We start from the raw sequence: 16,841 nt of genomic DNA on the forward strand, positions 1-16,841 counted from the left end.
TTATAATTACTGGAATTGTAAGAGATTTTCCTAATATCCCAGTTTATTTTGATGTCATACCCAAGACTTTGATATTTCATTATTTTTTTCCCTCTCGCTCTGTTCAACCATTCAAGACATTAACTTCTAATAAGGTTTTTTCTTTATCCCTGCCGCGTATCACTATGTCCGGCTCAATAGCTCCATTTTCAAGGTACGCAGCTGTATGAATTGTATAGTTATAGTGGATGGTGTATGACTTATTTCCAACTGTTCTTTCTGGTAAACATGTTCCCAGGACTTGACGCTACATTTGATATTCAATTTTTTCACAGATTGTCCAGTGGAGATATTTGCATACTTTATTGTGTCTCATCGTATAGTAGTGTGCCAGTTGGCACAGTTTAATATTCAAATTTAAAATCGTTAAATACAATTTAGGCGCGCAGTGCAATTGATTGTTTCGGGGCGTTAAAAAAATTAAAAATGACACCCACGCAAATTCCGGCGTGACCTTTATATACCAAAGGTGCGAACCTAGTTGAAAGCACCCCATGTGATGTCTTCCATCCAATGGAATTCCTCCTAGGACACATTTTAAAACTGATTTTATAGAGCTCGTTTGGAGCCGATCAAATCAAATATAAACATGCACAAACACAAAATCTATCTCTTTAGTCTCTTAGCCTTTCGAGCATTCTTTTGTCTCTTTAAACTCTTCCGACTCATTCAACGCTTTCTCATATGGACTTACCACGCGTGCAAACATCAATTATTTCATTTCCACTGCTCCACGCATTAATACTCTCTTTTAACAGACGAACATTAATATTGTCTCTGTTACATATTTGAACATTCAAAGAACACAAAAAAGAGACTCTCCATCTTTCATATGAACTCAAAAAAAAAGAACTCTGAAATATTGAGAACTATGTTTTAACTTGTTATTGTTTGTTATTTCTATTCCAGAAATAAACCTCCGTTTGTGTTGCACATAGGATTTCTTATTTTTATTTTTATTATTTGTGGAGGAAGTCAGTTCCCAAAAAAAGGCCAGGCGACCCCCACAGTAGCCATCCCCTATCAGAATCTTAAGGTTGGATATCAGGTGGCTCACATGCTCTACTTCTGTGTGGCAGAACCTGCACTTGTTGCCATTACTGAGACCACTCATCTCTCTTTTTTTAATTTTTTTTTTTTAAAGGGTGCTGTGTACATAACAAGAGAATTTGATGCTATAACCATGTTGAAAGAATGGATGAGAGTTCTTGGGTTCATAGATGTAGAACAGTTGAAAATAGAGGAGGAAGTGATAAGTCATCTTTTAGTTGTTTCACAACGTTTCAATGTTTCCAGTCGCGGTTACCACCTGACGAAGGCCAGAGGAATAGTTGGCCGAAACATTGTGAAACAACAACTAAAAGATGAGGATAGTAGTCTGCAACAAATGAATGACTGTTCCGTACGGTCATATATTTTTGGTAGGTTGGAAACACATGATGGTAAACATGCATATTATACACTGACGCTTAATGGAAAAAGTTATAACTGAGACAACATCATGACGACAGAAAGGAGAGGGTAGGACTTTAGAAAAGGAGGCATAAATAAAGACCCTGCCAGCTTGGAAGTTAGTTTCTACAAACCATTTATCACATAGGGATTTACATTGTGAATGAAACAGTCGCATTTGCGAGTTATTTTTTTTTCAAATGGTGACTATAAATAATAAAACGATTATCTTTTAGCAATTGTGTTTTTTTTTTTTCACTGATAATCTTCCAAAGCTCAATACTTAGTGGAAAATGTTTTTTCAACCATTATTTTTTTTTTAAATGAGCAAAGTCAAATTATTTAAACAATAAATATTTAATAGAAGAATATACGCCCCCTTCTTTTTTTTTTAACAAAGGCTGTTTAAAAAACATTTGAAAAAAGTCAAATTTTTATACCTTCAAGTCTCAACATAAAATTTGGTACATATTTATAATGACACTTATTTAAACAAAAATACAGAAAAGTCTTTGATGTACGTACTCATCACAGAACGAAGATGTCATATTCCAAAAATCATGTGGGTTTGGCTAGTAACTTCTCTATTTGGCTAGTAAATGAAAATATGTAGTTGCCAAAGGTCAATTAAAGATAAATTTGTCCATAGAGCCATGTCACATGTCAGTATGTAAAAGAGATGTTAAACCAAATGCGATGATGCTTGGATTTAGATCTGTATTTGATAAGAGAAAGTTTGAAAAACAGACAGACAATTTTAGTGTTTTTATATGATATATTTTATTTATTTTCCTTTCATGCCTTCATACATTTGTGTATAACCACATTTTAAAATGTTCTTCTGTCCTATTTTCAAAGGTACAAACGGCTCAGTCGGCTTTCAAGAGAATGCGTACATTGCGACACCCGAATATTCTTCCATACATTGACGGATTGGAGGTTTGTAGCCGTTTTTCTTAGAATAAATGCTTTTCGCATGGTTGTGCAAACTTGTAGTCTGCAAATAATTGTAACGATTTTTTTCTTGTATAATGTTTGACATTTGTTCTTTATTTTGTAATTTCATCGATTGGTAAAAGCTAATTTGTTTTTCCACGTCATTATATAAAAAGATTGATTATATTCTTAGATCAATCCTTCAGAAATGTTAAACAACATCCTTATCACCAGGTTTACTGTCTCTTCCTTCTTTTCACTGAAGAGTTCCTCACTCAACTGAGCAGATTCTATTTCTACTCTACATGGGATACATGCATTATAACAGCCAAATATTTTTCTGTTCATATTATTTGAATTCTTTGGACTACTGTTCTCATTTTGACTGTCATTTTCACAACGTTTTTGTAGATATAACCTCAGATCTTCTTCAGCCTTAAACCTATTTTATTTCTAGTTATAAATATCACTATTTATTACTAATTTATTGTTTACTTTTTACTGTTTTATGTAGTAATTGATTGTTGTACAGCATATGTGCTGCTTCTTTGAGTTGTCTTATTCAAAGCAGCAGCACAAAATAACTGGCGACTGGAAAATACAATTACGAATTACTTATGAACTCTATCCAGTCATTGCTGACGGAACGAGAGCATCCTACCACTTCAAAGTAAATAAATGGTTCCATTTGAAATTCTGACTAGATTCTGGAGTTTGGCAGAAACATTCCAGAGTTCAACAAGATACACCTGAAGACGGTTGGAGGTTACATCGATCAAAATGTTGTGAAAATGACACTCAAGATGAGAGCAGTAATCCGCAGAATCCAAATAATATGAATAACCAATCCTCATCTCAAAGATTCAGAAATGTAATTTTTCCATTGTGAACTGGAGATTTGTAACTATTTATTCTTTGAATAGCTTTTGCATCATTGTGCAGACTCGTTCACAAATAATTGTGAAGATTGTTTTTTTTTTGTTTTTTTTGTATAAAAGTTTGAAATGTTTTTTTCTTTCTAATTTCTTTTACTGTAATTTGATCAACTGAAACCTTATTTTATATGAATACTAGCAGAAACATGTTCCGTACATATTATTTAATTAATTGGAACGTTTATTGAGATGAGTAATGTTTATTCATTTATTTATTGCAAACTATTATCCTCATCTTTTTAGTTGTTGTTTCATGACATTTCGGCCAACTATTCCTCTGGACTTCGACAGGTGGTAACCGTGACGAGATAGGAACTCTGAATCTCTTAACTGCATTCAACAACTATGGAAGGTAGTAATTGCTGAGAATGCAGTTAGAAGATTCAGAGTTCCTATCCTGTTGCGGTTACCACTTGATGAAGGCCAGAGGAATAGTTGGCCGAAACATCATGAAGCAACAACTAAAAGATGAGTATAGTAGTCTGCAACAAATAAATGACTGTTCCGTACGGTCATATATTTTTGGTAGGTTGAAAACACATGATGATAAACACGCGTATTATACACTGACGCTTAATGGAAAAAGTTATAACTGAGACAACATCATGACGACAGAAAGGAGAGGGTAATCCCTGTGACTGGGGTCTTTATAACAATAGAACATTACCTCTCTCTCCCAAACGAGGATGTAATACTTGAGAAGATTCGCCCCCCCCCCACACACATACACTTTAAAAAAAGGAGAAGATAATTCTTGGGAGGATGATCTCATGATAACAGAACTGATACTACTCTACTCACACCCATTAAAAGACGATACAATAAAAGATGGAATCAAGTTTTTTGTTTTTTTTTTCATTTAAAAATGCCTTTTTTTCTAGTTCCTTGGCCGTTTGAATATGTTAATGAGGTGACGGTTTCTACCAATCCCGAGTAGCCTATGCTGTTATAAATGTCAGGCCATCATGGAATAAGGAGCAACAAATATGATTTCTTGCAATCCTGGCCATAACACAAGTGGTGGTATGAACGTTTTGCCTGGAAAAGATCTAAAGGTTGAGTCTTTTGCTAATCAGGATCTGATCATGCTCTTCGAGAACCAGTGAAGGTCAAGATTCGATATGATAGAAAAAGATTACATTCTGTGTTTTTTGAAAAAAGGTGCATACAAGTATCAAGCTTATGTGTACGAAAAAAGAGTCAAGTGTTCCATGCTTAAGCATGTCACACACCGTTTCTGTTAGATCCCATCGCTATGGTTAAATTTAGCCTCTTAGCTAGTCAAGTGAATGAATCATTTTTTGTGTATGCCATATCAGTTGCAAGTTAAACTAATTTGCATATTGATTTAGAAAAAGGACATTTTAGTAATTAACTATTATTTGCTATCCTTTTTTTAATACAGTGATCATTTTGATTTTAATAAAACAAATGGATCTGCTTTACAATATTGTTTTATTTCTTAGACAAATATCTGGCAGTTTCTGTTCAAACCTACCTTTGTTTAGAGGGACCGACTTGTAGCGATACATTTTTAAATTGCAAGTGGAAGGGTAGATTGATTTTTTTTGATTTCCTTTCTTTATGGTCACATTTAAAAACATGAATAAATTTGTATTGAAATTACCAAACTTTAATGAGAAAAAAAGAGATTAAATGGAGAAAAATATTTGTTTGAACTCCTACTTTCCCATTCAACTGCAATTTCTATTGTCTGTTCTCTCTCTCCACTGTCGAAAAACTATCGTGCTTCCAACTTGTCCTTTTCATAACAGTTTCTGTCCTGTTTTGCAAATTAATGCCGTATGTATATTACTGAGCCTTCTACAAATGATCTTTTCTTTCTCTTTCCTTCCCTCATTCTGTCACCCGACAGGAAAGAGAGAAGCGCACCTGTTTGTGTAAGTCACTTTCTTTATTCCTTTCACCACGTTATCAATTTCTCTAATGTTCTTAGAGACGAAATGCACCTAACATTGATGCTTTTTGTTTTTCTACTTTCTTTTGCAAAACTTAATTATGTTCTGCAAAAATCAAAACCAAAAACAACTCACCTTTTCCCTCTTTTCCTTCTTTCCATTTCCCCTTTCTCTTTCTATCCCCCCCCTACTTCCTGACAGGTTTCTTAACTTCAAATGTACCAAAGATTAATACTGTAACCCTTTTCCCTCTCTCATTGCAAAACTCATTCATGTTCTGCAGGCAGGGAACAACAATGATATAATTCACTATAAAACAACCAAAGCAAACACTACAAACTAGCGATTGAAGATACAAAGAGCTTAAAGAATAAAAACCTTCTACAAAATAACTGGATGCAACATGAATACTATTTCCAAAACAACTGGGTTCGGCATTAAATTATCAGAAAAGGGTTGATATGCCATAAAACAAAACCAAATTCTATAAATAAATATTTGAAGATATAAAAAACCAAACTAATGTTCTTGTTCAATTCCACTACAAAACTGTCCATGTTTATCGATATGAATAAAAGAGAAAGATTTTGCTTTGTGTTTACAACAAAGTTCTGAATGAAATGTTTATTATTTTAAGTTAATATTTTACTTTATGAAGTGATAATAACTAGCAAATATTTGATGAACAAATATTTGCATGAAATTTGGCAAGTGTGAAAGAAAAACAATTAGGTAAATAAATTAATACATAAGTTCTCTCTGATTCTTTTTTGTGCAATAGGGAAAGAGATGGCTGGTTAATTTTAATGCATCTAAAACCAAACTTCTGTCTTTACATCATCAAGGCTCTAATCCCCGTCTAGCATCAATTGAAATGAATGTCTCTCAATGTGGGGAGGCTCCATGTTTAGACAAGCTTCTTGGTTTGATTACTCCTGATCTGAGATGGAACATCTGAGAAGCACCTTATCCTGTCTTGACAAAGTTCAAAATAGACTTCGGAGCCTAGCGGGGGGATACCCTTTTCTCTTCCCTGCAACCTCTTTCCCACAGAAAAGACATTGCAAGCCTGTTTCTGCTTTATCATTATTTTCATGGCAAATGCTCATCTGAACTCTAATCTATGGTCCCCCCTTGCGTAACTTTCATGAATAACACTCATCTAGCTGAAACGATTATCAATAATTTCCCCCACTCTTTATCTGTGCCTAAACCAAAACATAGATTCCAAGAACAAAGCTTCTTTCGTAGAACTGCACGCCTGTAGAACTCTTTTCTGTTTTCCTGCTTTCCAACTGACTAATATGGTTGTCTTCAAGTCCAACATAAACAAGTTCTTGATGAGTCGTCCCCTTAAGTAATCTAATTTACCAAATTTCCACTACTAACGATTACTACAATATTTTCCCATTGACTACCCTACATTTATTAACCCTTATCCTTGAGTGGCCTCTGGGTCTTGATAAGTGGTGACTCCTTTGTAAAAAAAAAAAAAAAATAGACTTGTCAGCTTGTTAACTTTTCCATGCGATTTAACCCCATTAGATTATTTTCTTTGGGGATATGTAAACTGTAATATAATCTGTACTAATCCTGTTTAACGAGTTGGATTCGATTATTTTAAGGCGTTGAATCATTAGTATTATTAACAAAAATATGTGCCCAAAGAGAGGATATTTTTGCTAGTATATACAGAGTTTTTTTTTGTTTTGTTTTTTTGAAGAGGTGGAGAACTTTAAATTGACAATTCTATGTTTTTTCTTTAATTGCAGATTTTGCAACTATTGGTTATTTTAAGTTTAGCTTGGTTTGGTAATTTATCATGACGAGACTGACACCCACGCATCATTTGTAAATTGCACGTGATATGATCAATTTACTGAGAAAAACATTGGATGAATAAATAATTTTATGAAATGCACTGGTTAACTAGTCACCTCGTTCATGCAATTTTGACCTCATTAGGTTATTTTCTTTACCGATATTTAAAATCCCATGTCTATGCTGATAAACCAGACACAATAGACAACTTGGAACACAATATTTTGCACGTTATTGCTGAAATACAGCTTAATTTAATGCATATTTTGTAAGATTACGCCATATATATGAAAGCCATAAGGCCATATGCTTAAAATTGTATGTAAATTATAAATGCTAAAAATTAATCTTTGCAATTAACCACATATTTGAATAATAGAAATATTTTTCAGTAATTTATTTTAATTTAAAGTTTGCTGCCAATAAAATAGCACCCTATATTATGTAAGTGTTGAATAAGCTTGTGAACATATACCCCCTCCCCCTTAAAGGAGGAGATAACGCCTACAAAGATAGTATCATGACCATAGAATAGATACCCCTACTCCAAAAAAAAAAGTAGGAGATAATGCCTGAGATTATGGTATCAGGACATGCATATACTACATTGCTTCTCCAAAGTAGAATATAATGCCTAGGAAGAATTTTTAGATGAGGATTGATAATTTGTATTATTTGTATTATTTTTTGTTTGGGATGGCTTCCAATCAGACTTAGGGTTAGTAATTAGGTTAAGGAAGATTTTTTAGAGTGGAGACCGGAGCTCATTATGTGGACTTAGGGTAAATAAGTCTTTTTTGCTTCTTTTCAGCATGAAAAAGACCCCCCCCCCCCCCACCAAAAAAGAAATATGTACAGAATTTTTCTTCCCCCATAACAAAATTTTTTTTGTTTAGTTGCTCTAAAAACTATAAATGGGATATTTTACATTAAAATTTATACATGAGAGTGGTGTAGAGTGGAGTGTCATGGAAATTAGTGAGAATAGGGAAGGTTAAGATGGCGGTGACCCCAGGTTGGGAAATTCACTAGCATCCCTAGTTTTATGCCCCTTTTTTTTTATTCATGTATCAACTTGTTTTTTGTTTTTTTTTCTTTTAGACCAAGCCAAAGAGGTCAGTATTCACTGACTCTAGTTCTACAACTCTGTTGATATTAACACTTGACGTACATTGGTTCATATAAAATGACGAATATATTTTTCTTTAATCTCCAGTTGCCAGAATTCTTGTAATGTTAACATAAAATGTCTAATAGAATCGATGCGTTTACTTCAAATATAAACTGATCCCAACAGCTGTTGTCCATCGTATGAATACGAGAAAGAATATGAAAAATCTGTTTTGTTTTTCTACAAGTTTTGTGAACTTTCATCATCATCATCATCATCATCATCATCATCATCATCATATGTTAGTATGCATTGGATGACTTTAAGAAATTGATTTTCAAGCTAACTTATATTTAGATAGGACTTTGATTCAAATAATAATACATTTTCTTAATGTTTTTCTTTAATTTTATCATTTACTTCTCAGAGAGGCTTTTTATTTTTATGGAAATTATTCCAGACAAGGCATGAAGCCATTTGATGTAAGCAGCTAAAGGAAAAATTTCAAAGTAAAAATTCAACCAATGGATATATTCTGACCTAGAAAACACCAATTCTTCCTCCTTTGTCAGAAACAGCGCTCATGGAATAAGAGGACTAAAGGACAAAATAAGAGAAGCGAGAGTTACAAAGGACGGTCGAAAGTAAACCCAAGGTTTACTTTCTACTCTTCTTTGTCAGTTGATCTGTCCCTGGTACTCCGCCCCCATAAAACATTCACAGCAAGAACTCGTCTGTTTTCAATTACAACAAAAAACGTTCTTTCTTCTCTCTCTTTACCAAAAACCAAATTAAATTTTTATGAACAAAGTTCCTTTCCCAGAACATTCCCTCTGTGGAACAAGATGCAGCAAGGCTGCTTCCCAGCCAACTACAACATGTTTGTTTTCAAGTCTAACATGAACAAATACTTGTTGAGCTGTTCTCTTGGATAATCTAAGTAATCTTCTGCACACACTACCCACTGTTTCTAATATTATCATGATGGCGACCACTATCCAATCAGCAATCCTTTGAACTCTTATCCTTGAGTAGCTCTTGGGCCTTGATAAATGTTGATCCTTCGGTAAAAAAAAACATAAATCAGAAATTGCATTTTCATTGCTGATTAAATGGACGCTTGTAATGGATGTCCATCCTGGCTTAATACTTTCACTTAAGTAATAATTGTAAACTTTAACGTCGATGAAATGCTATAGAGCCTTGAGATTGCAATAGCCTAGAAAAGATGTCTCAATAAAAACACTAGTCCCTATCAGTGTAACAGAGTGTGTATGAGCGTGTGGGCAAATATCAGCAGGAGCTGTAAGATAGCTGGCTTGCGAATATATAAGCAGCAGTAGTCGAAAAAGCACATATGCAAATTAGGAAGTGTGCGCGGTCTTGCATGACAAGAAAAAGAAAAAAAAGGACACCACATGGTCGGAGAGAAGCAAAGTGCACATTGGAAAAGATGGATGAATAAAGTCAAAGACAAGAAATGGCTGGCTATAGCCGGCATGAGGTTGAGAGCAAGAAAAATGCGTGTTGGGTGAGATGGACATATTACCTCGTGGTGGTTAGAGACTTTTAAGTTGGTGTCAAGATGGCAGGGTGTTGTTAATCTCATGGCAGACGAAATGAAGAGTTAAAAAAAAAAAGCAAGAAGCAGCCATTGTTTAGAAAGAAATAGTAATAGATGCCTTTGCTAAAATGGAAAGAAAAGCAGAGTCAGATTTATTTATTTTTTGTTTATTTGTTCTTTTTTGCCGATACCAGAGCGCGTGAGAGTCTGAGAGAGGTTTGGGCTGTAACGAACACAGTTTACGTTACATCACCTTACTTGGTTGGTGTCAGTAAAGGTATCCAATTTATAAAAATCTTATTAAGGGAGAGAAAAAGAGATGAATAAAGATTTGGTCAGACATAAATGAGTTTTAAGTTTCTAAAAGCTGTCCAGCACATGCCAACATATAAAACTAACATTAAACAAAATATAATGAAGATCTCTAGTCCGTCCTTATCAGTTCCTTCAATGTTATCTTTGACCTTCCCCTGCAAACTAGACCTGCTACTCCAAGTGTTCAACATCTACTAACCCAAGAACTGCATCTATTCTTTCAAGATGGCCATAACATCAAAGTCCCTTATTAAGCACACAGCTCCCTATACTGTTCAGATTTAATCTTCCTCTGAGGTCATCTGATTTAAGCCTATCTTTAACATTTGCATTATACATCCATCGCATTATTTCTCTCTATGCAACATCTGTCGTCAACCTTCACTGGTCAGGCTTCACTTCCATACAACATCACACTGCATAGACATCCCTGATAAACTTTACCATAGTTGACAGTGGTATCACTTTGCTAGTTAGGCAGAAGTTTTCTGAACTTACCTCATTCACTCATAACTCTTGAAATTACACAAGCACCTGCTCCGCCCTGTGCTACATGATAAAAATCATCAAAGGAAATCTTTAATGCAAAATAATAAGTATTTAATTATGAAATACAATTGTGATACATTATAAAAAAAAAAAAAATGTCATCAGGACAATTATTACTTATTTATAAACTAGCGGGGTTACCTGGCGTTGCTCAGAACCATATAAACAATGAGAAAATTGAATTTGATTTTGAATATATTTTGTTATTCTTAGGAAAGAGGAATTTTTAATGTCTATGTATCATTTGCTATTTCGAGCAAAAGAATATTTTACCTAGCTAGGACGGGTATTAGACTATGAAATAATTGTATCTTACCTAGGGTAGATAATTTACAGCATGTATATAAAATAATTTTTCCTTTGCAAGGACGGTGAATATACAACACAGATTTAAATAATTTTACCTTTGCAAGGACAGTGAATATACAACACTTACTTAAAATAATTTTACCTACACTAAGACGGGTAATTTAAATACATATATGAAACAATTTCACATACTTTTTTTTTTTTTTTTACCTCAAAACGGACATTACTCTCTCCAACCCAACCCCCAAAATAAAATGCAAGAGCACATTTAAAATTAACATATTCATGTTTCTTTCTACCCACCACAACAACTATAACATTATTACTTATTTATAAATTAATACACGTTATGCATAAAGTTACTAAGAAGTACTAATTGAACCAAATTAAAATGCATTACACAATGGATGTGAACAAAACAATTATTGGTTACTTCTCATTTAATGCATGTTATGCATAGAGTACGGCATAATCACGTTGACGCACCGGTTCCCGTTAGATCACTAAAGTTAAACAATGTTGCGCCTGGTCAGTACTAAAATGTGTGTGCTCTCTGCTTATCTTGGTATTGTTTTGAGTCGTCCTGAACCTCTCCTCAACACTGGACTCAATTAGTGCCAATTCAGGAGAGGTGTAGTTGGAGATTGTGCAACTCTTGCTTCATAATTACATGTGCAGCTAATCTTACAGGGGAATATCCATTGTCTTTCAAGAATGAACAGAGGCTTCCACTTTTCACTTTTCAGCATCGAGTTACTAAGAAATACGAATTGTACTTTATCGTTCTCGAGTTGGTGGCATACGATTTTAATAATTTGTGATACACAATAGTCAAAACACTAGTATTTCTCTATCTCCTACCACAAGATGTGACACAAGGTCAGAAAGTGGAGATTGAAAAGCCAGCACACAAGAGGAAGTGCATTTCTGTATACAAAAAAATGCTAGAGCACCACTGTTTGTATTTCCTAGGGAATACAAACAGAGGCAATTAGCAATAAACTAGCCTCTTCACGGACTGCGAGAAGGTAAAGCCTGGGAAGGTGGACCACTTACAACTACACAGAATGATACCTCGGTTGACAGAAGGAAGGTTACCTAGCTTCAAAATGTCTCTGACTATGTCGGATGATTATTGGGGCCATATCCTCAGTATGAAAACCGGTAATGAACATTCACAATCAGTAGCACAATATCTTGATTTATAGTGAATTAGCGGGGTAGGTAGGCTCGAACCCGAACTGGGCTAAGAACTGAGAATGGGTGAAATTAAACGATTAAAAGTTATGTCACAGGTGCATGAATTTAATGAGGTCAAACATCTCACCATAGGAGAATAAAATCCCGCACTTAACTTTTACTGCGAGGAGGTTTTTTTGGTTTTGTTTTGTTTCCCCAAGTTGTTGGGGGAAAACCAGTTCCCCATAAAAAAAGGGAGAGTGTCCAAATGAATAGCAATTGTCTGATATGACGGTTTTCACTGCATTGATCAAAGCTGATTTGCTTTCTGGATATCCCCAGCAGGTAAGCCAAGGAGTTGCTTCGCTCCATCAGTTTCACTTTATTTATACTAAAAAGTCAAACAAATTGCGACACAGCGAAATAATGCAAATTTTATAAAAGTTGATCAAAATAAATCTACACATGATGTCCCTTTGCAAATCGTAGATATTATTATCTAGGATGTATATAAACAGTTCTAAGACATAGTACCCCCCACCTTCTCTGGAGAACTCTGGCAAAAAAAAGCTATGCTGGACATGCAAAAATGGTGTGTGCATTTTTGTCTTTTATATATGGATGTTAGTTGTTGATATCATTATCTAGAAATTTAATGTTTCTGAATTTTTGAGATGAAGATTGATAATTCATATCATTTAGACTGTTCTCATCTTGAGTGTTATTCTCACAACGGTTTGGCAAAGATAAGCAACCTCTTACCTTCTTCAGGTGTATCTTTTCAAACTCTTAAATTTTCACAGAATTTTGAATGGAATCCTTCATTTAATCCATGTAGCATGTTCTTGTTCTGTCAGCCATGACCAGGTAGAAGTCTCGTAAGTAATTCGCTATTGTATTCTGAGTATCACCTGCACTGAACACACATAGTGTAACAGATAAAATACTTAATAAAATTCAGTTGTAGGTGACACTCTTCTGGTGGTTTAAGGTTCAATCCTCACTGTATGTGATACTCAAAATACAATTGTGAATTACTGAGAACTTTTAGCTGATGTGATGAGAGCATGTTACCTTCATCTCATCTCCGTCATCTTTCAAGATGCTTCATCACCGAATCCACATGACTTCTCCAGTTCTCTCATGACAGTTTGCAGATCCCAAACACTTTCAAATCCTGTGTCCTGTAGCAGGTTGTCAATGTAGGTCAGTCTTCTTCTACCACGGTTTGGGCGTCCATCTGTTGGTATCCAGAGAACTAGCTTGCTGGCTTCCTCTTCGCTGTGTCTCATGCAATGATCGGCTACTCTCATCCTTCTCTGCTGTACTTTCAGTGATACTGGTGGTAGGTCACCATACAGCTGTTGGTTTGCTGCGTGGCTCCTCCATGATGTATTGAGGGCCACCTTGATCATCTGTGTGTAACAGCCATCCAGTCTCTTCTTCAGTGCATTTGTAAGAATCCATGCCTCAGTAACAAAGAGGAGGACTGTTTCTACTGTGGCAACAAAGACTCTTACTTTCAACTTTTCATGCTTTTCTCACTTGATGGAATGGATTAAATAAAGGGTTCTGTTCAAAATTCTGTGCAGATTCTAGAGTTCAACAGAAAGATTCCCGAGTTCGACAGAAAGATTCCCGAGTTCGACAGAAAGATTCCAGAGTTCAACAGAAAGATTCCAGAGTTCAACAGAAAGATTCCAGAGTTCAACAGAAAGATTCCCGAGTTCGACAAAACACACTTGAAGAAGGCCAAAGAGTACATCGGCCGAAACATGAAAATACATTCAAGATGGGAACAGTAATCATGGTAATCCAAATAATATGAACTAACAATTTAAGTTTGAATTTCAGCATCAGCAGTTATTCTCTTTATTTTTTATTAAAGTATTTTTTGTATCTACCTGACGTTGCCCGGGATGCAATGAAGTCAGATTTATTTAAATATTCAGTTGTTTGCACATTTTAAAAGTTATGGTCAGCAAAATAGCTTATTGCCTTTAACACCTCCAAAACCAAGCTTCCCTCTTTTCACCATCAACACTCGGATGTTAATTTCTCTCCAGTTTAAATGAACGGCTCTCTCTCCTTGAGGAAGGTCCTTTTCTTGATAAGATCCTAGGCCTGATTTTTATTCCAAACCTGAAGTGGAAGTCTTGCATCAAATTTGTTGCTAAGGTTACTGGAAAAATAGTTGGATTATTCTATTGCTCAAAAAGATACCTTTGATGCAATCATCTACCTGTATAAGAGCTGGATCCATCTTAAGATGGACTACTGTGAAATCTGAGAAGGTTCCACTTGGATCACTATTTTTTTATAAATGAATACAAAACCGACTTTGCAATCTAGAAGATGATCTATTGCCTTCCCTGCAGCTCCTTTCACACTCTCTTGACTGTATCGTTATATTCATGGTAGTTGCTCTACTGAGCTTCAATCCTTTGTCCTTCTTCTGTATAACATTCACAGCAAGAACCTGCTTGACCACAACCAGAGGACAATTTTCCTTTGTCTCTCTCTCTCTCTCTCTCTCTCTCTCTCTCTAAAGACCAAGCAAAACTTCCATTAATAAAGTTACTTTTCTAGAGCGTTCCATCTGTGGAATAAAAAACTGTGGAGCTGCTTCCCAGCCTACAACTGCATGGCTGTCTTCAAGTCTAATGTAAACAAATACTTGTTAACCCGTTTTCTTGGCTAATCAATTCCTTTCAAGAAAATTTCTGGCCAATTCACCTATTTGTTTCCAATCCTCGCAGTTTTTAAACTTTTTAAAATGTTTTTAGAATTTGTATCGTAGCCTCAGAGACTTGTAAAACAAAATAAACAAACATGTTAAGCTAAAAGCTTTGATATAGTGCAAACTATCTATATATAAAAGTAAAAATGTCTGTGTGTGTACATTTCCCTACCAAATAACTGTCCATTTTCAGTCTAGAGATTCGAGATTTGACATAAGGGGTATTGAGATTTGGGAAAATCTTTTTAATCAGTTTTCGATCAGAAATTTTGCTGTCAAGGGGAACGACTTGACCTTTGAAAACTCTACCAAACTCCTCTACCAATTTCGGATCTAAATACTTGAAATTTTAAATGTAGGTTACTTGGACATGGATCAAACTTTTTAATTTGATTTGAGCCCCAAAAAATAAATGTTATGGGGTTAAAATTGAGGTCAAAGTTTTTTTAAAAATTTGACCTCTGCGGTGTCTACCAAATTACTCAGTCAATTTCTGGTCTAAAGATTTGAAATTTTACATAAAGGTATTCAGAGATAGGGCAAGCTTTTTAATCAGTTTGGGTAAAAAATTGAGCTACCAAGGGGTCAAAGTTCAAAAGATTTGACCTTTGTGGTGTCTAGCAAACTATTTAGCCAATTTAGGGTCTAAACATTTGAAATTTATACATAAAGGGTATCCAGACATGCGGCAAGCATTTTAATCAGTTTTGGGGCAAAAATTTGGCTGCCAAAAGGTCAAAGTTAAAAGAGTTAACCTTCGCAGATTCTACCAAACTCCTCCGCCAATTTTGGGTATAAACACTTGAAATATTAGATGTAGGTAATTTAGATATGTGTAAAACTTTTTATTTTTATTTGAGACCAAAATAATAAACGTTAAGGGGTCAAATTTGAGGTCAAAGTTAATAAAAAAAATTACCTCTGCGGTCTCTAAGAAATTACGCAGACAATTTTTGGTCTAAACATTTGAAATCTTACATAAAGTGTATTCACACGTAGGGAAAGTTATGAACAGTAAATAGGGCCCAAGCAAACTGTGCTTAACTGCTAGTTTTGAAATAAAGAGGAACTTTAAAACAGTTAAAAATATAGATTGGTTAAAAAATAAACTTTTCTGCATATGTTGACAGTTATCTGTTGTATTTTTGTATATCTTAAAATTTTTCAGTTAAGTGTTCAATGTCGAACCTACAAATCATGTAAATTATTGCAGCCATCTTGAATCCGTTTTTCCATAAACTTGCTAGGCTATGATACAAATTTTGAAAAAAAAAAAAAAGTTGAACAACCAAAAAACTATGCAGGTATATAGAAAATTACATTTTCTTGCGTTTGGTAACAGTTATTTTTGTATATTTGTTTTTCATACCTTTTTGCATTTTTAATCAGAATAGACGTTTGCTTTTGATTATATCTGAAAGAGAAGCCTGGAAATTGTAATTACAAAAACAAGCAGTGTTTAATTTATACTCCAATGGCATATTGTTTCAAACTTTTATGTTTGTTTTTCTTTTAAAGTCTATTTTCTAAGAAATGTTCTTGGACACAACTGACAAATAAGAAGATGCATATGTATGTATACTGGTAAAAAGTAAACATTTCTTTGACCTATTTGATCAATGGAATTTGCATACTGATCTCTTTTATGGCATTTCACAGGACAATAGGAATCACTCTGCAATGCTTATTGCAACAGATGGCACTGCGATACATATATTGACATTTGGAAGCGATCGACCAATATGACAGATTTAAAGTGGTCTTGTGCATTTTAGCAAAAAGACGACAGCAAAGAGAGCATACACATACTCGGCTTTCTGTTTATGAATTCCAATTTCTGTGCTGTTAATTTTGTAGTGCATTTTATGTAAATCGTGTAGGATTAGTGACATTAGCTGATAGCTTAAATAACAAAATGAAAGAATTAATAAAAAATGTTACATTTTTTTAATCTTCTTTTCCTTAATTTTCA

At 34.5% G+C, this 16,841-nt stretch overlaps 1 protein-coding gene across 3 annotated transcripts in view; it reads left to right on the forward strand.

Annotated features, from left to right (window-relative positions):
* LOC145256224 (N-terminal kinase-like protein) overlaps positions 1-16,841 on the forward strand; it is a 110,887-nt gene that overhangs the window by 33,479 nt on the left and 60,567 nt on the right. For 2 of the 3 annotated variants that reach the window (XM_080114844.1, XM_080114847.1), the window contains exon 3: positions 2,350-2,430. In XM_080114844.1, the coding sequence (XP_079970970.1) occupies positions 2,350-2,430 (81 nt within the window). Of the gene's footprint in view, positions 1-2,349; positions 2,431-5,238; positions 5,264-16,841 lie in introns of all 3 variants that reach the window. The other variant, XM_080114845.1, reaches the window with a different exon arrangement.

This window comes from Euprymna scolopes, chromosome 32 (genome assembly GCF_053919585.1).
Source record: "Euprymna scolopes isolate OS-2025 chromosome 32, ASM5391958v1, whole genome shotgun sequence".
Lineage (NCBI taxonomy): Eukaryota > Metazoa > Mollusca > Cephalopoda > Sepiida > Sepiolidae > Euprymna > Euprymna scolopes.